The following is an 18,936-nucleotide window of genomic DNA, read 5'->3' as shown; positions in this document are numbered from 1 at the left end:
TACCATCTTCAGCCATTGATGCTGCTCTCTCTCTCTCGCGGTCTCTCTGTCTCTCTCGTTCGAGAGGCGATTCTGGGCTCGGATCTCGGGGAAGATGCATGCCCGTCTCATAATCGAAACCGATCCTCTCAGCCTGCCTGCGAGCTTGCCGTAAAACAGCGCCACCTGCTTCTCTTAATCGCAGTGCAGAACGGTAGAAGATGGTGTCTTTGGCGTTGTACTTCAAACAGTTGTTGACGATCAGCAGGAAGTCGCCCTCGAAAGCGTCAAAGCTGAGATAACGATGTGATTCTAAACAATTCCACATAGTCTGGAAGTCCATCGGACGGTCAATGTGGTCCAGGTAATCTGGGACCTGCAGAAACACGAGCACATCCATGAAAGACACAATGCTGCACATTTCATTTTGTCCTACATGTCACAAAGACACACATCCGTTCATTAGGGGTGGGTGCAATGACCAAAACATTACATTCATTATATCATATATATATAATATATATATATATATATATATATATATATATATATATATATATATATATATATATATATATATATATATACATACTGTATATTAGGTGACTCAATCTACAAAAAATTTACATGATGATTAATCATATTAATCGCAATTAATCGCATCATTATTTGCTGAGAAAGGACCCCAAATAAAGATAATTCATATAAATAATGCATAATAATAATATAATAATTCAATATAACATGTATGACCTGTAATAAATATACTGTGTATTACAGATTGAAATTCAGTTTGAAATAAATTGCATTATTGTGGCCATTGAATAAAGTAGAGATCAGACAACACTAAAAGTGTCTTGTTTTATTCTCATCTCATTGAACAAGTCTACAGCTGACAGCTATCTGTCCAGTTCTCTCAGGACGAGATCTTGCAATCTGTCTGCGCTATTTTTAATCTGCACTCTTGTGTGAACCTCAGACTGACACGTTTGAAGCGTCTCACTGGTATTCATCATCATATACGCCACATTTTTAGGACACTGTGACAAGTTAAAAGAAGTGGAATCTAAAATCACTTCTCAAGATTCCTGTATTCTGTTGTGCTTCCTCCTCATTGAGTGGTTCTCATTCAGTTTCTGCTGCTTGTGATGTTTGTTGAGGCGCGCTGACACCTATTGACACGGCTCGTAAAAACTCATGTACTTCAAGCTTGAATTGCTCGTACGGTAGGAAAATCTGTACTTTCATTACAGAATTTATGTACATGTCAGAGGGCAAAATTAATTGCCTTAATTTTTTTTTAATAATAAAATTGCACTAAATGAATGCATTAAATCAAAAGACCTAATGTACAGTGTCTGTGTATATATATATATTACACACATATACACAGTATCTCACAAAAGTGAGTACACCCCTCACATTTTTGTAAATATTTGATTATATCTTTTCATGTGACAACACTGAAGAAATGACACTTTGCTACAATGTGAAGTAGTGAGTGTACAGCTTGTATAACAGTGTCAATTTGCTGTCCCCTCAAAATAACTCAACACACAGCCATTAATGTCTAAACCGCTGGCAACAAAAGTGAGTACACCCCTAAGTGAAAATGTCCAAATTGGGCCAAATTAGCCATTTTCCCTCCCCGGTGTCATGCGACTCATTAATGTTACAAGGTCTCAGGTGTGAATGGGGAGCAGGTGTGTTAAATTTGGAGTCATCGTTCTCACACTCCCTAAAATTGGTCACTGGAAGTTCAACATGACCCCTCATGGCAAAGAACTCTCTGAGGATCTGAAAAAAAGAATTGTTGCTCTACATAAAGATGGCCTAGGCTATAAGAAGATTGCCAAGACCCTGACACTGAGCTGCAGCACGGTGGCCAAGACCATACAGCGGTTTAACAGGACAGGTTCCACTCAGAACAGGCCTCGCCATGGTCGACCAAAGAAGTTGAGTGTACGTGCTCAGCGTCATATCCAGAGGTTGTCTTTGGGAAATAGATGTATGAGTGCTGCCAGCATTGCTGCAGAGGTTGAAGGGGTGGGGGGGGGGGGTACGCCTGTCAGTGCTCAGACCATACGCTGCACACTGCATCAAATTGGTCTGCATGGCTGTCGTCCCAGAAGGAAGCCTCTTCTAAAGATGATGCACAAGGAAGCCCGCAAACAGTTTGTTGAAGACAAGCAGACTAAGGACATGGATCACATGATCATGAAAGATATAATCAAATATTTACAAAAATGTGAGGGGTGTACTCACTTTTGTGAGATACTGTGTAATATATATATATATATATATATATATAGCTGGAAATAAATACTTAAAATAATAAATACCAAGTGGAATTGGATGTTTTTCTTTAATCCACTGAATTAAACACTTAACATTTGATAATGTTCTCTTTATTCTGAAATTGACGGGTGCATTCATAAAAATAAAAGATAAGAAAATAGCTTTATTTTATGTCACACATGATCTAAAAACAAAAGACTCTATAAAACTAATATTATAAAACAAATAGTTCTGACTCTAAATCCTGACTGGATGAGCCACATTCAAACCCACTGTGAAATAGAAGCACCAATATATGCCTCTTCTGTGGTATAAATGGTATAGTAAAATCTCTACACATTTTTACAGTCGACTGTGACCAAATGGACACATTTAGTAACAAAATAAAAAAAACATAAATAATAAAATATATATATATATATATATATATATAGCCTAGAACCCAGAGTATGCCGTGTGAGTACAAAGTTGGCCAACTCTGATGTGCTTCTTCTTTTAACTGGTGTTCATATCAGTAAATTTACATCTGCATCCAAACACAAAATCAACACTTTACTGTTAAGTGGGCATTTCAATGGGACACAAATATGCAATGTTATTGGTAACTGTACTTACTGTACATATGTGTGCAATATTATCATAAAATATAATTAATACAAGTTTTTGTCCATATTTTAAAATGTTAGTCTGAAGCCTTTTAGCAGAATCGTCTGAGCATATTTCACTTGTTAAAGAAGATCTGGGAGAGAGTGTGTGTGTGTGTGTGTGTGTGTGTTTGTGTACCTCACTTAAAGGTACAGGCTCAGTGAAGAAGTTACTGGTATCTCGTTCCTGCAGTTGTTCCAGAGTGCTGCGCAACAAAGCCAGGAATGGAGTCAACTGCATTTCCAATGCCAGCTCCTGAATCTTAATCTAAACACACATTAAGTACATACGAGTCACAAATAATAAAACAAACAAGAAAGATAAAAATATATTCCCCAGACAAAAACAAATCCGGATCATTCCTACCATGCACAACATTTTCATACTCACAGATATCTTCATGTACTGGATAAAATATGAAACTCGCAATGGCTGAAGATGGAAATCTTATATCAAAAGTTAGCACAGAGGTGGGTTTTCAATCATTTCGATTGAGCAGATGTTCTAGCTTAAGCTCGTAGTCCACTCAGAGGCCGAGATCTTTGAGGAAACAGTGTGTGATCATAAAATAGACTGAATGTCTATGAACGAGCACATGGCGAGTGTTCAGCTGCATTAGAGCGTCATCCTGCTTTTCACATCTGTATATTGTGATGGAAAGTGATAGAGGAACATTTCTATTTCCTGGTACTTGCTGCCGTCTAGTGGAACGAACGAACACTTTTAACAGGGACACAGAGCAAACAGAGCCTGAATCACAGACTCTCAAAGACAGGATTAAATAAAGAAAGTGGTTTCTGTAAAAGGAGACCAATATTTTGCAATGAGTCCACTGTGTGTGTGTGTGTGTGTGTGTGTAAGTTGAGCTTAAAGTTTCTGTGTAAAATATTGCAGCAGAGCTGAAGGACCTAACGAAGAATTCCAGATGATTTCCTTTATATAAATTTTCTTGCGAATATTGTTCTAATTGATAATAATTTTATAGGTTTCGCTGTATCCTCAATATCACCTTGCATCCTGTTAGACTTGTGTAAAAGAAGCCAGTTCCTTAATGACATCATCCTCCAGGAAGTGACATTATGTTTAGTGGGAAAACAACAGTGACAGTACATTTGCCATATTCTCTCTTTTGACTGCTGTAATCCAGCATTCTCACATTTTTTCCTCTCTTTGAAAGCCAGAAATGGATTTGATGAGCTGACTGATGCTTTCTGGTCTTAATTGGCTTGTCTCACTCTAAAGGTAGTGCCTATCCCATCCTGTTTGATGTAATCACTGAAATCTGTATGTTATATTGATTCAAAAAATGTAATAAATAACCCTCACATGGCTGAGCTTGAACAGAGGATTTTTCTAAAAGTCTGGTACAGTCTTTATAGAAACACTTCAGTACATCACAAATTATTATGGTTTGTTTTTAAAGTTACAGGAGTGAATTCCCCAAGAATGCATTATTAATCCACAGTATATTAACATACAATCTTCTTTGTGTTGCCCCGACAGACCAAAGAAAATGTGCAAATCAGGAGAGAAGACCCAAAAATTCTCCACTTTGCCCTGCGTCTGTATATGTGGTTATAACACTTATCCACAATTTGATGAATTACCACAGCGACAATCTCTATTTAACAGGAGCAGTACACCCAAAAATCATAATTCTCTTGTCATTGTCTACTTGCCATCTCAAATTTGCATGACTTTCTTTCTTCTGTGGAGCACAAAAGAAGATTTGTTTGGAGATACGATTTGTTCATATCCATACAATGACACATGCATCAAGCACTAGAAAGTGTATCGAGCTTCAAATCATGATTGTGCCAAAGAGATGAATATGGCAAGATTTATAGTGAAAAAGGACTTTTTATATTGTTATGTTTGTCATCCACACCTAACTTATTTCTTCAGAAGACATGGATTAAACCACTGGAGTCATATGGATTTACTTTTATTCTGCCTTTATGTCCTCTCAAGAGCTTGAGAGTGTTGGACCCCATTGACTTGCATTATATGGACATATTCACATTGGATCGCCATCAAAATATCTTTGTTTGCTGCAGAAGATAGAAAGTCATACGAGTTTGAGAGGGTGAGTAAATGATGAGAGTATTATCATATTGGTGAACTATTACTTATTAGAAAATTCTGTTTTCTACCAGCTTTCCCCGTGTAAACTGTGCCGAGCAAATAGCGCTGACTTCAGCAGAGTCCATAATAAGCTGAATTTAGACAGAATTGAGGTGTGTTTGTGCTGAAAAGAATGACAATGAATTACTCTGCATGGCACAGTGCTGTCCCGTGAGCAAAAGTGGCACAAGCGTCTAATGAATTCACCCCACGGGGTTGAAGAGGTTCTGCATAAGAGGAATGAGCCATCTGTATGACAGAAGATATCTTACGGTCTCTCTCTTGAGTTTCTCTCTCTTGCGGATGAGTTCTACCAGCAATCGAGCTCTCTCCAGGTCATGTCTGAGCCGCTGCCATGCTTTCAACTGCTCCTTCAACATGGAAGGCTTCTCTTCACTGTCCCTCTGTGCAAACACACACAAATACAGTGTCAATAAGCAAACAATCATCCACATGTTCCAATGAATCAACGCACTCATGTACTAACTGCGGCCACGGTTGGGAGCGGTTCAGCATTGCGTTGTGACTGTAGGTGTGTCTGGAGTCGTCGCAGGAGAGGGACGCCATTGCGGCTCTGTCTCTTTAAGGTCCAGTAGCTGTGTAGTCTCTGCATGAACTGACTCTTCCTCTGCACTGTCAGGTTACTGGTGATCTTACTCAACCTAAAACACAAGAGATGACACAGTTTGAGCTCCAGTAATCGTTCAAGGTGCTTTCACACTACAGCTTTAGATGCAGAATCAGTTCAGGTCATTGGGTTGGAAAATCTTCACTTGAACACAAAGGTCTGGGCAATATATTGAATGGCATCATTATGAATATCAGTCATTTTAATGCACTTTTCAGTCATTTATTACACATCTGTACTTTTGGAATAATGCACAGATTTTGCTCTTATGGAAAGAAATTGGTACGTTTTTTCACCAAAGTGTCATTCAACTGATCACAATGTATAGTCAGGACATTAATAACATGAATAATAACTATTACAATTTGGGAAAATTATTATTACGAAATGAGATGCAAAGAGACTAATTGAAAAAGGCAAAAACAACTGGCACAACACAAAGCATGATCTTGATCTCATTGCGTACTTGTGAGGTGGTATACATGGCACAGACACCACCGGTGCGGCCGCTCTCCTCTCAGCCAGTATCTTCCTCGCTCTTTTCATCTTCAGACGGGACTTTGCTTTCGCTCTTTTCGCTCGCTCAGAGCTCCACCCTTTTCCATCTTCTTCACCCACTGGCACGTCATCCTCATCCTCTGCCTCACCCTCACTGTGGGAGGAGCCCATACTGGCCCCTCCCACTCCTCCCAGCGGACGGGCGGAGCCTGGTGGTGTGTGGATGTCGCAGTAGGCAGTCTTGCGTACACTGAAGGAAGTCCCGTTGGCGCCGGTTTCTCGCACGGGCTCCATCTTCATGTAGAGACCGGCCTGTTGGGCGCAGGTGACATGGAAGGCGGTGTAGCAGTTAGCTTTGTGGCACTGAATACATGCGCCAGAGCCGCGTTGTTTACAGATGTAGCAAGTGAGCTTCCAGCGTGCGGGTGGGATGTGCTCAATGCTGTCGATGGGCTCCAGGAAGACTGTATTTGCAAAACACACCTGCAAGGATAGCAAGGAAGAGCGAATGTAAATTTATAAAAATATGACAAAGATGAAAAATGTAAAAACTAAGTGAAAATTAACACTGCAAGCGATGGACAAAATGTCTTGCTTGTTTATAGCTTGTTGCGTTATAGCGTCGCGCCTCGTTAAGACACAAGAGAAAAAATTTGCTAGCTCTTATGCATGAATCGGACATTCCACACCAGCACCCCCTGATCAAACACACTCACCTCCGGAATCCAGAGCGCACACACTACATGTGCCCAGCGGGCATCATCTGTCTGTTTGAAAGCCCCACCCTTATTCGGGCACAGGGCACAGTCCACGGCTCTGGAGGGTGACTGCAGGCAGCGTCGACACAGCCACTGGCCCTCAGGGATGTAAGGAACCCCGTAACACTCCTGATGCACGGCCAGATTACACATGTCACAGAACAGGATGACATTACTATTCTGACACTCGCCGTCATTACAGATACAGCACACGGCATCTTCATCGATCAGAGAGCTCGGGTCAGCCTGCAGAGAGAGAGAGGTCGATTATAACTGTCAATCATAGGTCTGTTTATGTGACAAATATGCACCAAACTAAAACATTTTCAGGTTATTATTGAGATTTCGGTTGCATAATAAACTGCTTTTGGGTGTTTAGTCATTTTGGACTCTTGTAGCCTCAATGTTTGTGCCTTTCAAGGTAAATTTGGGCTAAGATGTTTTTTTTTTATTATTCTATAAATCGATTTTAAAATTATCGGCTCTTTAATTGATTATCGGCCTTTTCCAACACCTTAGTTGCCGACAGATATTCAGATTGAATATATTGCACTACTGTGGCATTCCCTGCATTCTGTTGCGTTTCATCCAGCTGTCAAGAACACGTCCTGTGTGAACAGCTCTCATTCTGTGGCTGCGCTGCCCCCTGCTGACACGCCAAAGAAAAACATAAAGTTACATGAACTTCATGCTTGAATTGCTCCGATGGTATGAAAATATGTACTCTTATTACTGAACTTATGTGCAGATCAGGAGGCATGTTTTGAGTAACAAAAAATAAAAAAGTGTTATTTTTATATAATGAATTTCATTAGTTGACGTGTCAAATTGACAGCCCTCATTTTTACGGTGCTGAGTACTACAAAGTTCTGAGGGTTTTTTTTGGCATGTTGCCATGCAGTTGCTAGGTTGTTTATAAGTGGTTACTTATTGGCAAAAGATCCAATCTACAAGTCTCTGCAATACTCTGGTATCAAGATATAGCAGGTACCAGACCAAAATGACACTCACCACACACGTGTACCAACGCAGTACAAGTCACAAATGAAACTCACCTCAAAATCACTGCCAGGTGGTGCAAGAGACACCTTTTACCCCTTTGATAAGTGTGAAGAAAGAGTCATTACATTCACTAACACGGTTAACCTTATTACTATTTTAACTGTAGTTTTATAAATTGAGATCAAACACGACAGTGAATTTAAAGGTGTCATGAATTGGATTTTATTTTAAATGTTCCTCGAGGTCCACTTATAATGTTAGTCTGATTTTTTTTCATTAAAAGTATTCATAATTTAGGAATAATTGGTCATGTTCTATCCAGTTTTTTGCCTCCAATACAAATGCACCGTTTGTTCCACCAACAATCGAGCTCTCTCCATAGTTGGGGCATTTTCCAACGGTGAAACATTTCTGGGTTTTCAATCCCTTTGAAAGGGTACACTTACCATGCAACATGTAAACATATACAGGATACATTCACCGGTGTTTGTCATTCGTCATATAATCATCGTTCATTATATATTCAATGTAGTGACAAACGCATATGTTGTTCACTGCAATGAGTCATGTTTTCATTAAAAAGGAAAGAGATTATCTAAATATATTGATATCAATGCTCTTTAGGTGCATCTGTGGCAACTGTGCCATCATGCCAACAGAATAAGAAAATATATGCTGCTTAGAGATCCCTGTGCATTAGAACTAATACATGAGCGTCTAAAATCACTAGGATCAAATCAAATACTCAGTACACATCTAACAGTCTGCAACATACTAAGCAAAACAATGAACATGGATACTCGCACTTGTTTGTTGCTACATCACTGTCAGGTCCAATATAGTTGGCACTGCATCAACTTTTAACAAGTCTCTCTACAAAGCCTGCTTCAAACGGTGTCTTGTTTGTGAAAGAACCATCGGCAAAATGAAGCAAGAAAACAAACACGTTCTTACCGAAGTGATCCGGGACCTCATTAAAAATAAACGTCGGCCTTTCTTTCTTAATATTGAGATCCTTGCAAAGCAAATGCAAGAAATCTAGTTTCCCATAACCTGGAACTGCACAACGTCTTGACATCTTCATGGCCATCGTGACACCTCCTGTTGCTCCAAAAATAATCTCACCGCTCTACTCTAACTACAAGACCAGCGGGTGGGCCTAAGCGTAAAGTAGGCGTTCATCTGTTTATGCACGTATTAGAGAGGAGGAAGTAGAGAACAAGCCATTTTGGCACCATGGTTTCAATAAAGCCTTTTTTTGGACTAGCGTAAAGTTTTCGGTTCTGAAATGTACAGTATGTTTTTAGAGTGCTATGAACTCTTATATGTCAAGATATCATGGTAAGTTTGATTTTCCATGACCTCTTAACACTGGCATAGTATAACTGAATAAATTCTAGAATGTCGGCTTTTTTCAATAAATGGAAACCATCGCTTCATACTCGGAATTAATTAATCGCACCACCTTCCTGCAAATCGAAACGAAAATACAGTGTGATCATTCATAATTTGGGTTGTTAGCCATACTGAAAAAAATAAATAAAATGATTATGCATTAAATCAATGGTGCCGTTATCCCATGCTACAAAATTCCTGAAGTATAAGTCAATGGGTGTACATGTGGTATAACAGTCGACTCCGGAGCAAGAGTACACATGTTCGAAACGTTTGAATAGATGACGAGTGTTATGTTTTTATTGCATTTTATTTTATATCTGTACATTTTACCACATACATAATAATAGCTATTCTGTATGATTAAGGTCCCACCTTCAATGTAAGTCTTAGCGAATTTCTTATAACCCATTTGATCATTCACCAGGTAAAAAAATCTGCTTGCTAATAAAGTAACAGCAGACCGGTCAACAAGCTTAATATTTAGGGTTGGTGGTTTAAGTATAACAGTATAAGCGACACTTGAATTAATATACAGCACTCATCAGACCAAGGCACTGATCTCACCTTGTTATGGCTCTCAAAGTACGACTCTTTCTCCAGTCGATCCATCAGATACTCAAACACCTCCTGCGGGATGGGAGCCACACCTTCAGCTCGACGCCTGTCGTTCATGATGTCCAGCCAGATGTAGTCTTCCTCATCGATATCATACTCCACCTCTTCATCCAACTCCTCAGCAGACTTATCAATGTACCTGACAGGAGGTCAAGGACCATTAAACAGTGTTCACAAGACATTTTACTTCCATAATGAGTTGGTGTGCTATACCAGATACCAGAGTCAGAGGTGAACATTATTTTGCAGTGGATTATGGAAGACTATTCCCCTCCTGAAACACTGCTGGCACACATTTTGGGGGAGGTTGTTTGACCAAGACGTGGTGGCTGACGGTCAAATTCACCCTCCAGAGCATCTCTTTTTATCTTAAATGGTAATGATTCTTTCAAACCTCTCATTATTATTGCCGTAAGCTTTATTATATTAACCAGCATTAAATGACTGCATTCAGAGAGTCTGCATTACCCACAACAGTACCATAAAACAAGCAATGACTGAATAGCTACTTGACTACTGGATAACATTATTTCCGGCCAAAGTGATAACAAACGAAGAGACAGAGCAAGTTATTACATTGAAAGCAACGTTTTTTCTTTGGAATGTGCGTATTGATGAATCAGAAACATGTATTAGGAAAGTCAATGACTTTAAACATGCTTAAACTGCAACTTGTAGGCGGATTTTCCTCAAAAGTATAAAGACAAACTCACATTCCTAACACTGGCTCAACCAGTGGCATGAGTTTAGGGGGCGGGACTAGCTTCTTGCCAACCAAAGATAGACAGAATAAAAATGCTTGAAAATAGTCAATCTTTTTGGCGACCCTAGTGGCGCACATATTACACACCTCACAGTTAACTTGGCATATTTAGAATATGAAAAAAATAAATAAAATAGAGTAAAACTGACTTAATCACTCCTATATTTAGATCATCATTCTGTCAACCCAACCATAGATCTCTGGCTCAAAAATCATTTTTGATTATACATTTTTTTTTTGACTGAAACAAACAAGTAATCCATTATTTTGGAGTAGAGGGTCAAAATGTCAATTTTCACCAGTGATTTTGGAGCAAAATTACAGGTCAAGAAAACACTCTTATGAAGGTGTCAGTGTGATATTTTCATTTGTACAGAGATAGGTAGATCTATTACTCAAATCAGCACCTCCTGTTGCATTATATCAGGGTTTTTACGGCATTGAAAATTTGTCAGCAGCAGTCAAAGCGAAATTTCAGGCCTCGGAAGCAAATGTGATTATATAAGGAAAGCAAGATGAATAAGTGCTAAATATCCTTCTCATGTGGTACGCTGATGTGCGTGGGGTTAGACAGAAGACAGAACAGAACTCCATCGAGAATCTCTCGTGCAAGTGATGCGCTCTTCTCTATCCTACTACTGTATACTGGAGCATGTGCGCATGTGTCAACTGGGTTTCACTCGATATATGAGCTCTGGTGACAGGATAGAGCAGAGCGGAACACATCCACAATTAAATTGGGCTCACCACGATATCATGACGCACAAGCCTCATGTGACCCATTTGAATTGTACATGACAGTTTTCTATTTTAAAGCACTATGGAGCAATTCATCCATTTCAAACCCCTACAGCACATTCAGACATTCTGAACAGCACTGATGAGGGAAAGAGAAACACCTGCATCAGCATCAATTACAAGACTTTCACATCTCCACATCAACACACACTAACTAACATTTATCACAGTGAACTTTACTAAATTTTTCAGCATTTCCTGGTCTGTGTCTTAGCTGTTTGTTAGCGGAGTAAAACCAGGGGAAAGAACAGTCCTAAAAACGGAAATATCCCATCATCCTCCATAGTGTACTCGCTCCAATGTGGATTGGTCTGCTCTCACACAGATCTGTTATGTACATTAACCTGACCTCACAGCACCACAGTGGAAAAAGAAAGTGTGCCCATGCCAAGTGGCCCAAATCGGCACAGAACGGTATGGTTTTTCGACGAGAACAGTTCAGCCCGCTGGTGAAAAATTGTCTTTAGTTTGACTTCCCACCACACATTTCAATTACAGAAATGGCTAAATTTAGAAGTTTCTAGATGCTCAGATGATAATTTTTTTTTATAATATTCATTACAAACATGAAATGCAACAACATATCTTTAATATTTATTGCAATTATAAAAAAAACTTGCAAAGCGTATGTCAGCCACCACCGACGACCATTTTTGACCCAGGAAAAATCCTGTATGTGCCAATGGTGGGAGAGTGGGTGGGTGATGTGACCAAAATCTTACATCACGAAATCACTAATTATATATATCGATATAGATCACAATATAGTTTTTTTTCCACACAAACAAAATCAATAAAACTGGATTATATATTAAATAAACATATTGCAATGCCTATTTTTGAAAAATCCAGTCATTGAATTAAATCGTTTATAAATGAAAACTACTTCCTCTTATATAACTTTCCCTTTATTTGGAACATGACAAACATAGAGTTTAAAAAAATAAACAAAAAATAAACCTGTGGTAATCAACCTTACCACAATGCAAACCATGATACAAACAATAATCCAAAATCTATACTGGTTTATCATGTCTAACAGTACATCGTTGTTGTTGTTGATTTTGCCGGTAGGTAACTTGTTTTATGATGTCAGGAACTTCATAAAACAACTTGTTGTTTCTCTTATGCTCAATTCGTTGATTGTTACTCTTGTTGTGTTTCATGTACTCGGATCAGTGCGTGACATTTTAAAATACTTCATGTTTTCCCCTTTTAAGTGCTTGTGTAAAGAGTAAAGATTTATATTATTGGTTGAAGACAGCAAGCGCATCATTTTCAAATATATATTTACAGGAATGTACGTGAGATAGTTTCAAATTGTGTAATTAAAGAAAGTTGACAGTTTTTTAAAAATCTGCTTTAAGTTACAAATATGTAATTGTTACATATCAAATTAATATTGAATACACTCAACTAATAATTTAAGAGTCATGGCAGGTTGACATTTTAAGTTCAGTTAATTTACTTAAAATTAAGTACATGAATTCAGCATAAAAATCAATGCAAACCTAATTGAAGTTGTACCAGTATATCACGGTGTTAATTTTAGCTTTATTATATTATATTTTTTCTAGAGAAATGTTATGTCTTAAAAGTTATATAATTCCACCCATTAGGGAATAAATAGGCAAAATGGTCAAAAATAATAACAATTATTTAAGACAAAATTGTCTTGGACTAGTCCAAGTAGTCTCTGTTTTGACTGCTTTTACAGTGACTGTTTTGAATTTCTTTTAAATTGCAATTCAGTGAATTCCACTTCCTATCATTCTACTTCAAATTCCAATTCAACTTCCTGTGGAGCATAGCCAGTTCAATTACAATTCCAACTCATGAATTGAAAGTTCATTCTAAAATTCAGAATTTTACACAATTCTGATATGAATATGGCAATCGCACTCGGATCCGCACCAAAACCATCGGTCCGAGACTACCTGGACGAGGTGGTCTAGGACTGATTGAAAACGAAGTCTGCAGCGGTTTGCTTGTGGCGAGAATGCTAAACAAACCCAACAGACCAATGAACCAAACAATATCCCTATAAAAACCATGAACATGCCTGATGGATCTTTGGAGAAGAGGGTCAGCACATCACGGATTCATCATCAAAACATGGATATGGCCTTTTGACCACTATATTAGATATAGTTGCATGTTTAAAATAGGAGTTGTACATAATTCCAGAGGTAATTTTGGTATGATCGCTTCTCTAAGTTGCTCTAAGTTCTCAGCTGGTTGTGCCAACAAATCGCTTTGCTATGAAATCAGACGTCAGAAGACTACAAAGGACAGTTCGGACTGTTCGGACTGAGGATTATTGGTTGCCCCCTGCCCTCCATTCAAAAACTATACACTTCCAGATTGAGGAAAAAGGCTGGAAAAATCACTCTAGAACCCAATCACCCTGTCCACTACCTTTTTGAACCGTTGACTCCTGGCCGGTGCTTCAGAGCTATGAACACCAGAACCGTCAGGTACAGGAACAGTTTTTTCCCTCAGGCTATACATCTCATGAACATTTAAAACTGCCCCACTGAGCAATAATTATGTGCAATACACAGTCTTGTTTTTTTATATTTATCCAACACAGCCAACCTCTTCTACTATTACATTCTCTTGCACTGTATATAACAGATTTGATTTGCACTACGTGTATACAGTCATATAATTAGAATATCATTAAAAAGTTGATTTATTTCAGTAATTCCATTCAAAAAGTGAAACTTGGATATTATATTAATTCATTACACACAGACTGATATATGTTTATTTCATTTAATTGTGATGATTAAAACTGACAACTAATGAAAATCCCAAATTCAGTATCTCCGAAAATTAGAATATTCCTTAAGACCAATACAAAAAAGGATTTTTAGAAATGTTGGCCAACTGAAAAGTATGAACATGAAAAGTATGAGCATGTACAGCACTCAATACTTAGTTGGGGCTCCTTTTGCCTGAATTACTGCAGCAACGCGGCGTGGCATGGAGTCGATCAGTCTGTGGCACTGCTCGGGTGTTATGAGAGCCCAGGTTGCTGTGACAGTGGCCTTCTGCTCTTCTGCATTGTTGGGTCTGGCGTATCGCATCTTCCTCTTCACAATACCCCATAGATTTTCTATAGGGTTAAGGTCAGGCGAGTTTGCTGGCCAATTAAGAACAGGGATGCCATGGTCCTTAAACCAGGTACTGGTAGCTTTAGCACTGTGTGCAGGTGCCAAGTCCTGTTGGAAAATGAAATCTGCATCTCCATAAAGTTGGTCAGCAGCAGGAAGCATGAAGTGCTCTAAAACTTCCTGGTAGACGACTGCGTTGACCTTGGACCTCAGAAAACACGGTGGACCAACACCAGCAGATGACATGGCACCCCAAACCATCACTGACTGTGGAAACTTTACACTGGACTTCAAGCAACGTGGATTCTGTGCCTCTCCTCTCTTCCACCAGACTCTGGGACCTTGATTTCCAAAGGAAATGCAAAATTTACTTTCATCAGAGAACATAACTTTGGACCACTCAGCAGCAGTCCAGTCCTTTTTGTGTTCTGACACTGTGTCTTGTTCAAGAGTGGCTTGACTCAAGGAATGCGACAGCTGAAACCCATGTCTTGCATACGTCTGTGCGTGGTGGTTCTTGAAGCACTGACTCCAGCTGCAGTCCACTCTTTGTGAATCTCCCCCACATTTTTGAATGGGTTTTGCTTCACAATCCTCTCCAGGGTGCAGTTATCCCTATTGCTTGTACACTTTTTTCTATCACATCTTTTCCTTCCCTTCGCCTCTCTATTAATGTGCTTGGACACGGAGCTCTGTGAACAGCCAGCCTCTTTAGCAATGACCTTTTGTGTCTTGCCCTCCTTGTGCAAGGTGTCAGTGGTGGTCTTTTGGACAGCTGTCAAGTCAGCAGTCTTCCCCATGATTGTGTAGCCTACAGAACTAGACTGAGAGACCATTTAAAGGCTTTTGCAGGTGTTTTGAGTTAATTAGCTCATTAGAGTGTGGCACCCGGTCGGTGTCTTCAGTATTGAACCTTTTCACAATATTCTAATTTTCTGAGATACTGATTTTGGGGTTTTTCATTAGTTGTCAGTTATAATCATCAAAATTAAAAGGAATGAACACTTGAAATATATCAGTCTGTGTGGAATGAATGTATACATTATCCAAGTTTCACTTTTTGAATGGAATTACTGAAATCAACTTTTTGATGATATTCTAATTATATGACCAGCACCTGTATACATATATATATATATGTACGTACAGTGCAAAGGTTTTAGGCACTTGTGAGAAATATTGCATAGTGTGGGTGTCTTCAAAAATAATGTCATAAATATTTTTCATATCATCACTTAATGTCATACAAAGTCCAGTAAACATAAAAAAGCTAACTCAATATTCAGTGTGACAATCTTTGTCTTTAAAAGAGCACCAATTCTCTTAGATACACCTGCACACAGTTTTTCTTGGTTGTTGGCAGATTGGATGTTCAAGCTTCTTGGAGAATTCACCACAGTTCTTCTATCTGTTTGGGCTGTCTCGACTGCTTCTGTCTCTTCATGTAATCTCAGACTGTCAGATGTGACCGTAAGAGCCGGCAGTTCTCAACGCAAAAACAACAAATAATGGATAAAAATAACCCTGACTTTGACACCTCTACACACATTTTGCACCATGTGGCAACATGTTGAAAAAGTGTGAAATAAACCAGTAGTCAAAAAGTTGTACCGGTTGACAATTTTTTTTACAGCTATATAACTGATGCATGATCTAAATCCCGGAACAGCACACAAACATTCTGACCATGGATGGGACTGTTTGCTCACATGTGACTATTTTTGTTCATTTAGAAATGTTGCCTTGTGAAAGCAAACCGAACCAAGAAGAAAACGCAACATTGTACAAATTTCAGCCCCTGTTTCGAAACAAATGAAATGAGCTACAGGTCTAAAAATGCCATGAAAATCAAAAATGTCAGCCAGGGAATAAATTTGGTTGATTTGACATGGAACAACCCGGCAGCACATTTTATTAAGTGTAGGCTTTCTGGTCACAACCAGAACTGTACCTGTAGTAAGATGTGGGTCGAGGCGGGGCATTGGGTCTGTCCTGATCCAGTTCTCTGAACACCACCTCAGGCAGCTTGATGGCCGGCCCGCTCGTGTTCACGTGATGATATGAGCTGCTGTCTTTCTTTTTCTCTTTACTCTTGTGTTTGCCTGCTTTCTGAGGCCCCTTCTCCCCATTGGTTGCAGAAGCATCTGGTCTGTCCTTATCAATCCCCCCACCATCACTGCCACCCCCATTACATGCTGCCGAGCCGCCCATTCCAGAGGACGGGATGTCTTCAGCTCCACTGTCCTCCTCGGAGAGCACATCCAGGTTTTCAAAGATGCTGATGCGATGGACTCGCCCGCGGATCTCCAATTCCACCATGCGCTGGGCCTCACCGTAGGTCATTGTCTCTCGCATGGGTGAGTGCGAGGGTTCGGAGCGCTCCGCTGGACTACCTGGTGTCGTCCCTTGCCCGGTAATCCCAGAGCCAGTACTGGAATCAGGGCCATCGCCTGACCCCATCAAGGAAGCCCGTGGAGGTCGCCCTTTGCGCTTCTTCTGAGGGGTGCTCTGGGGCGGAGGAGGGTTTTCGTGATCGTAATGGTACAGGTGGTACTCAATACCGCTGTAGCTTTTGTAGACTTTACGGCAGCTTTCCACCGGGCACTCGTAGGGGGGTTTAGTTGCCCGCAGGTTGTGGCAGAATGTCTTGACGTCAAAGTCCAGCCCCATGCTGTCTGTCGACGCTACAGGGACAGGAAAAGATCCAGCTTACATCTATGAGGACAACAAAAAAAGAGAGTGCAAATATTATACATCAGTTACTTCTGATCCACTAATCTGATTGGACGAGAGGCATTCCAAAGAAAGCTGACATTTAGTATAAAGGCACTGGAACACTTTTCGGATCACTCCGCTTGTTTGTACTCGCTGCTGTGGCTTCTGCTGGAACTATTTGAGAGCAGAACAAAATTAACAAAATAACCATCTGAACCGTCAGCAAAAACAGTATTTTTTCATTCCCATTCTTAAGTTCCACAGCCTCCTTTCCAAATGGTAAAACAAGGCCAAAATATGCCACTTGACTCACCGAATTAAGAGAAAATAAGCAATTACTTTTTTCCTGTGTGGTGGTTTTATCGGCATATATATATAACAGAATATACAGTTAACTATCATTTTAGGCAGCATCAAAACTTTATTAATGCATCATATCTAACAAAAATTCAGCGAAGAACAAATGAGAAATTTACTTTTTACCTCTAATAATGTTCCTTGTATCTGGATTACCTTTGCATGTACTGTACATCTAGTAATTATACATAGTTGTTAAAAAAGTGCTTCATCCACAACAGGCAAAAAAATGTTTCAGTTACGTTCTGCTAAAAACAACTAACTTTCTCGGTTTCCGTTTTTGTTCCTTTGTTTTGTTTTGAGTCCCTGGTCAAAATACATAACATCCGAATTGTCCCTCTTTTTAAAATCATAGATCAGTAACATGTGAATTAGAAATGTCCGTTTTTTATTTCAGAAATCTGGTTACCTTATTCCATATTCATATATCTTTATTTACACGCTCACAGGAATCAAGTCTAGCGTTACCATAGTACATGTCCAGAAACCCTGTTGTTATCATGATACTCGTGTTTCCCTCCACAAATATTAAAAGAATAAACATCTGATCATTTGAGACATGAGCTAATGAGTGAACATACGTAAATAACACCACACACAGGTGTTCATGATAAACACTTACTACTCCAGACTCCATACCCCAACACTGAGATGAGTTTAATTCAGATCTGACGAGAAATGTGAGTGTTATTAACGGATCGTGTGTGAATTGAGATCATTACACACTCTGCATCACATCAGGAACTGAACGCGAACAAAAGGAACTATGGCCCGATCATCGGCGGCACATTCGCCAATCCACCATCATAGAAAAATCTCTTTTCACAAATATTGGCAAAACTGAATAATTATAATTCACGACATAGGGTTACATTATGAAGATTTATTATGTAAAGCTTGCCAGACATCCCTATATGTACTGTGTTAAAATTCATTTTATGCTGCACCAATTGACGAATCAGCCGATGGGTTTCACATGGTTGCCCACAACTGCATGCTCCTGTTCGTAATGCAAGTAAAAAAAACAAGTGTTGCAGGAAACATGTAAGTAATGTAAAGTAATGTGATGTAGAGCCGTAATATCTAGTGTGTTCACATAGAATAAAACGTTCCTCTACCATTTAATGGACATCATATGCATTTGAGCATGAGTGTAGTGAGTGTGTGATTGTTTCGCTGCAGATCTGTGAGTGTGTCGCATCATCATGAGGGAAGGCACTGGCCTGCAGAGGGGGCTGT

The 18,936-nt window shown here is 39.4% G+C and overlaps 1 protein-coding gene across 2 annotated transcripts in view; it reads right to left on the bottom strand.

Annotated features, from left to right (window-relative positions):
- LOC127631024 (peregrin-like) overlaps nt 1-18,447 on the bottom strand; it is a 33,267-nt gene extending 14,820 nt beyond the window's left edge. For both annotated transcript variants that reach the window (XR_007968908.1, XM_052108963.1), the window contains exons 1-9: nt 18,320-18,447; nt 16,577-17,340; nt 9,895-10,084; nt 6,889-7,176; nt 6,141-6,655; nt 5,534-5,708; nt 5,319-5,450; nt 3,061-3,189; nt 4-355 (exon numbers count right to left, since the gene is read on the bottom strand). Coding sequence is in view for 1 of the 2 variants with exons in the window: in XM_052108963.1 (XP_051964923.1) it covers nt 4-355; nt 3,061-3,189; nt 5,319-5,450; nt 5,534-5,708; nt 6,141-6,655; nt 6,889-7,176; nt 9,895-10,084; nt 16,577-17,295 (2,500 nt within the window). In the remaining variant the exon portion in view is untranslated. The remainder of the gene's footprint in view (nt 1-3; nt 356-3,060; nt 3,190-5,318; nt 5,451-5,533; nt 5,709-6,140; nt 6,656-6,888; nt 7,177-9,894; nt 10,085-16,576; nt 17,341-18,319) is intronic.
- Between the last annotated feature and the right edge of the window lie 489 nt (nt 18,448-18,936).

The sequence above is a fragment of the Xyrauchen texanus genome, chromosome 37, assembly GCF_025860055.1.
Source record: "Xyrauchen texanus isolate HMW12.3.18 chromosome 37, RBS_HiC_50CHRs, whole genome shotgun sequence".
Taxonomy (NCBI): Eukaryota; Metazoa; Chordata; class Actinopteri; order Cypriniformes; family Catostomidae; genus Xyrauchen; species Xyrauchen texanus.
Note: the sequence above shows the minus strand (reverse complement) of the source record. Positions and strands in the feature narration are given on the sequence as shown.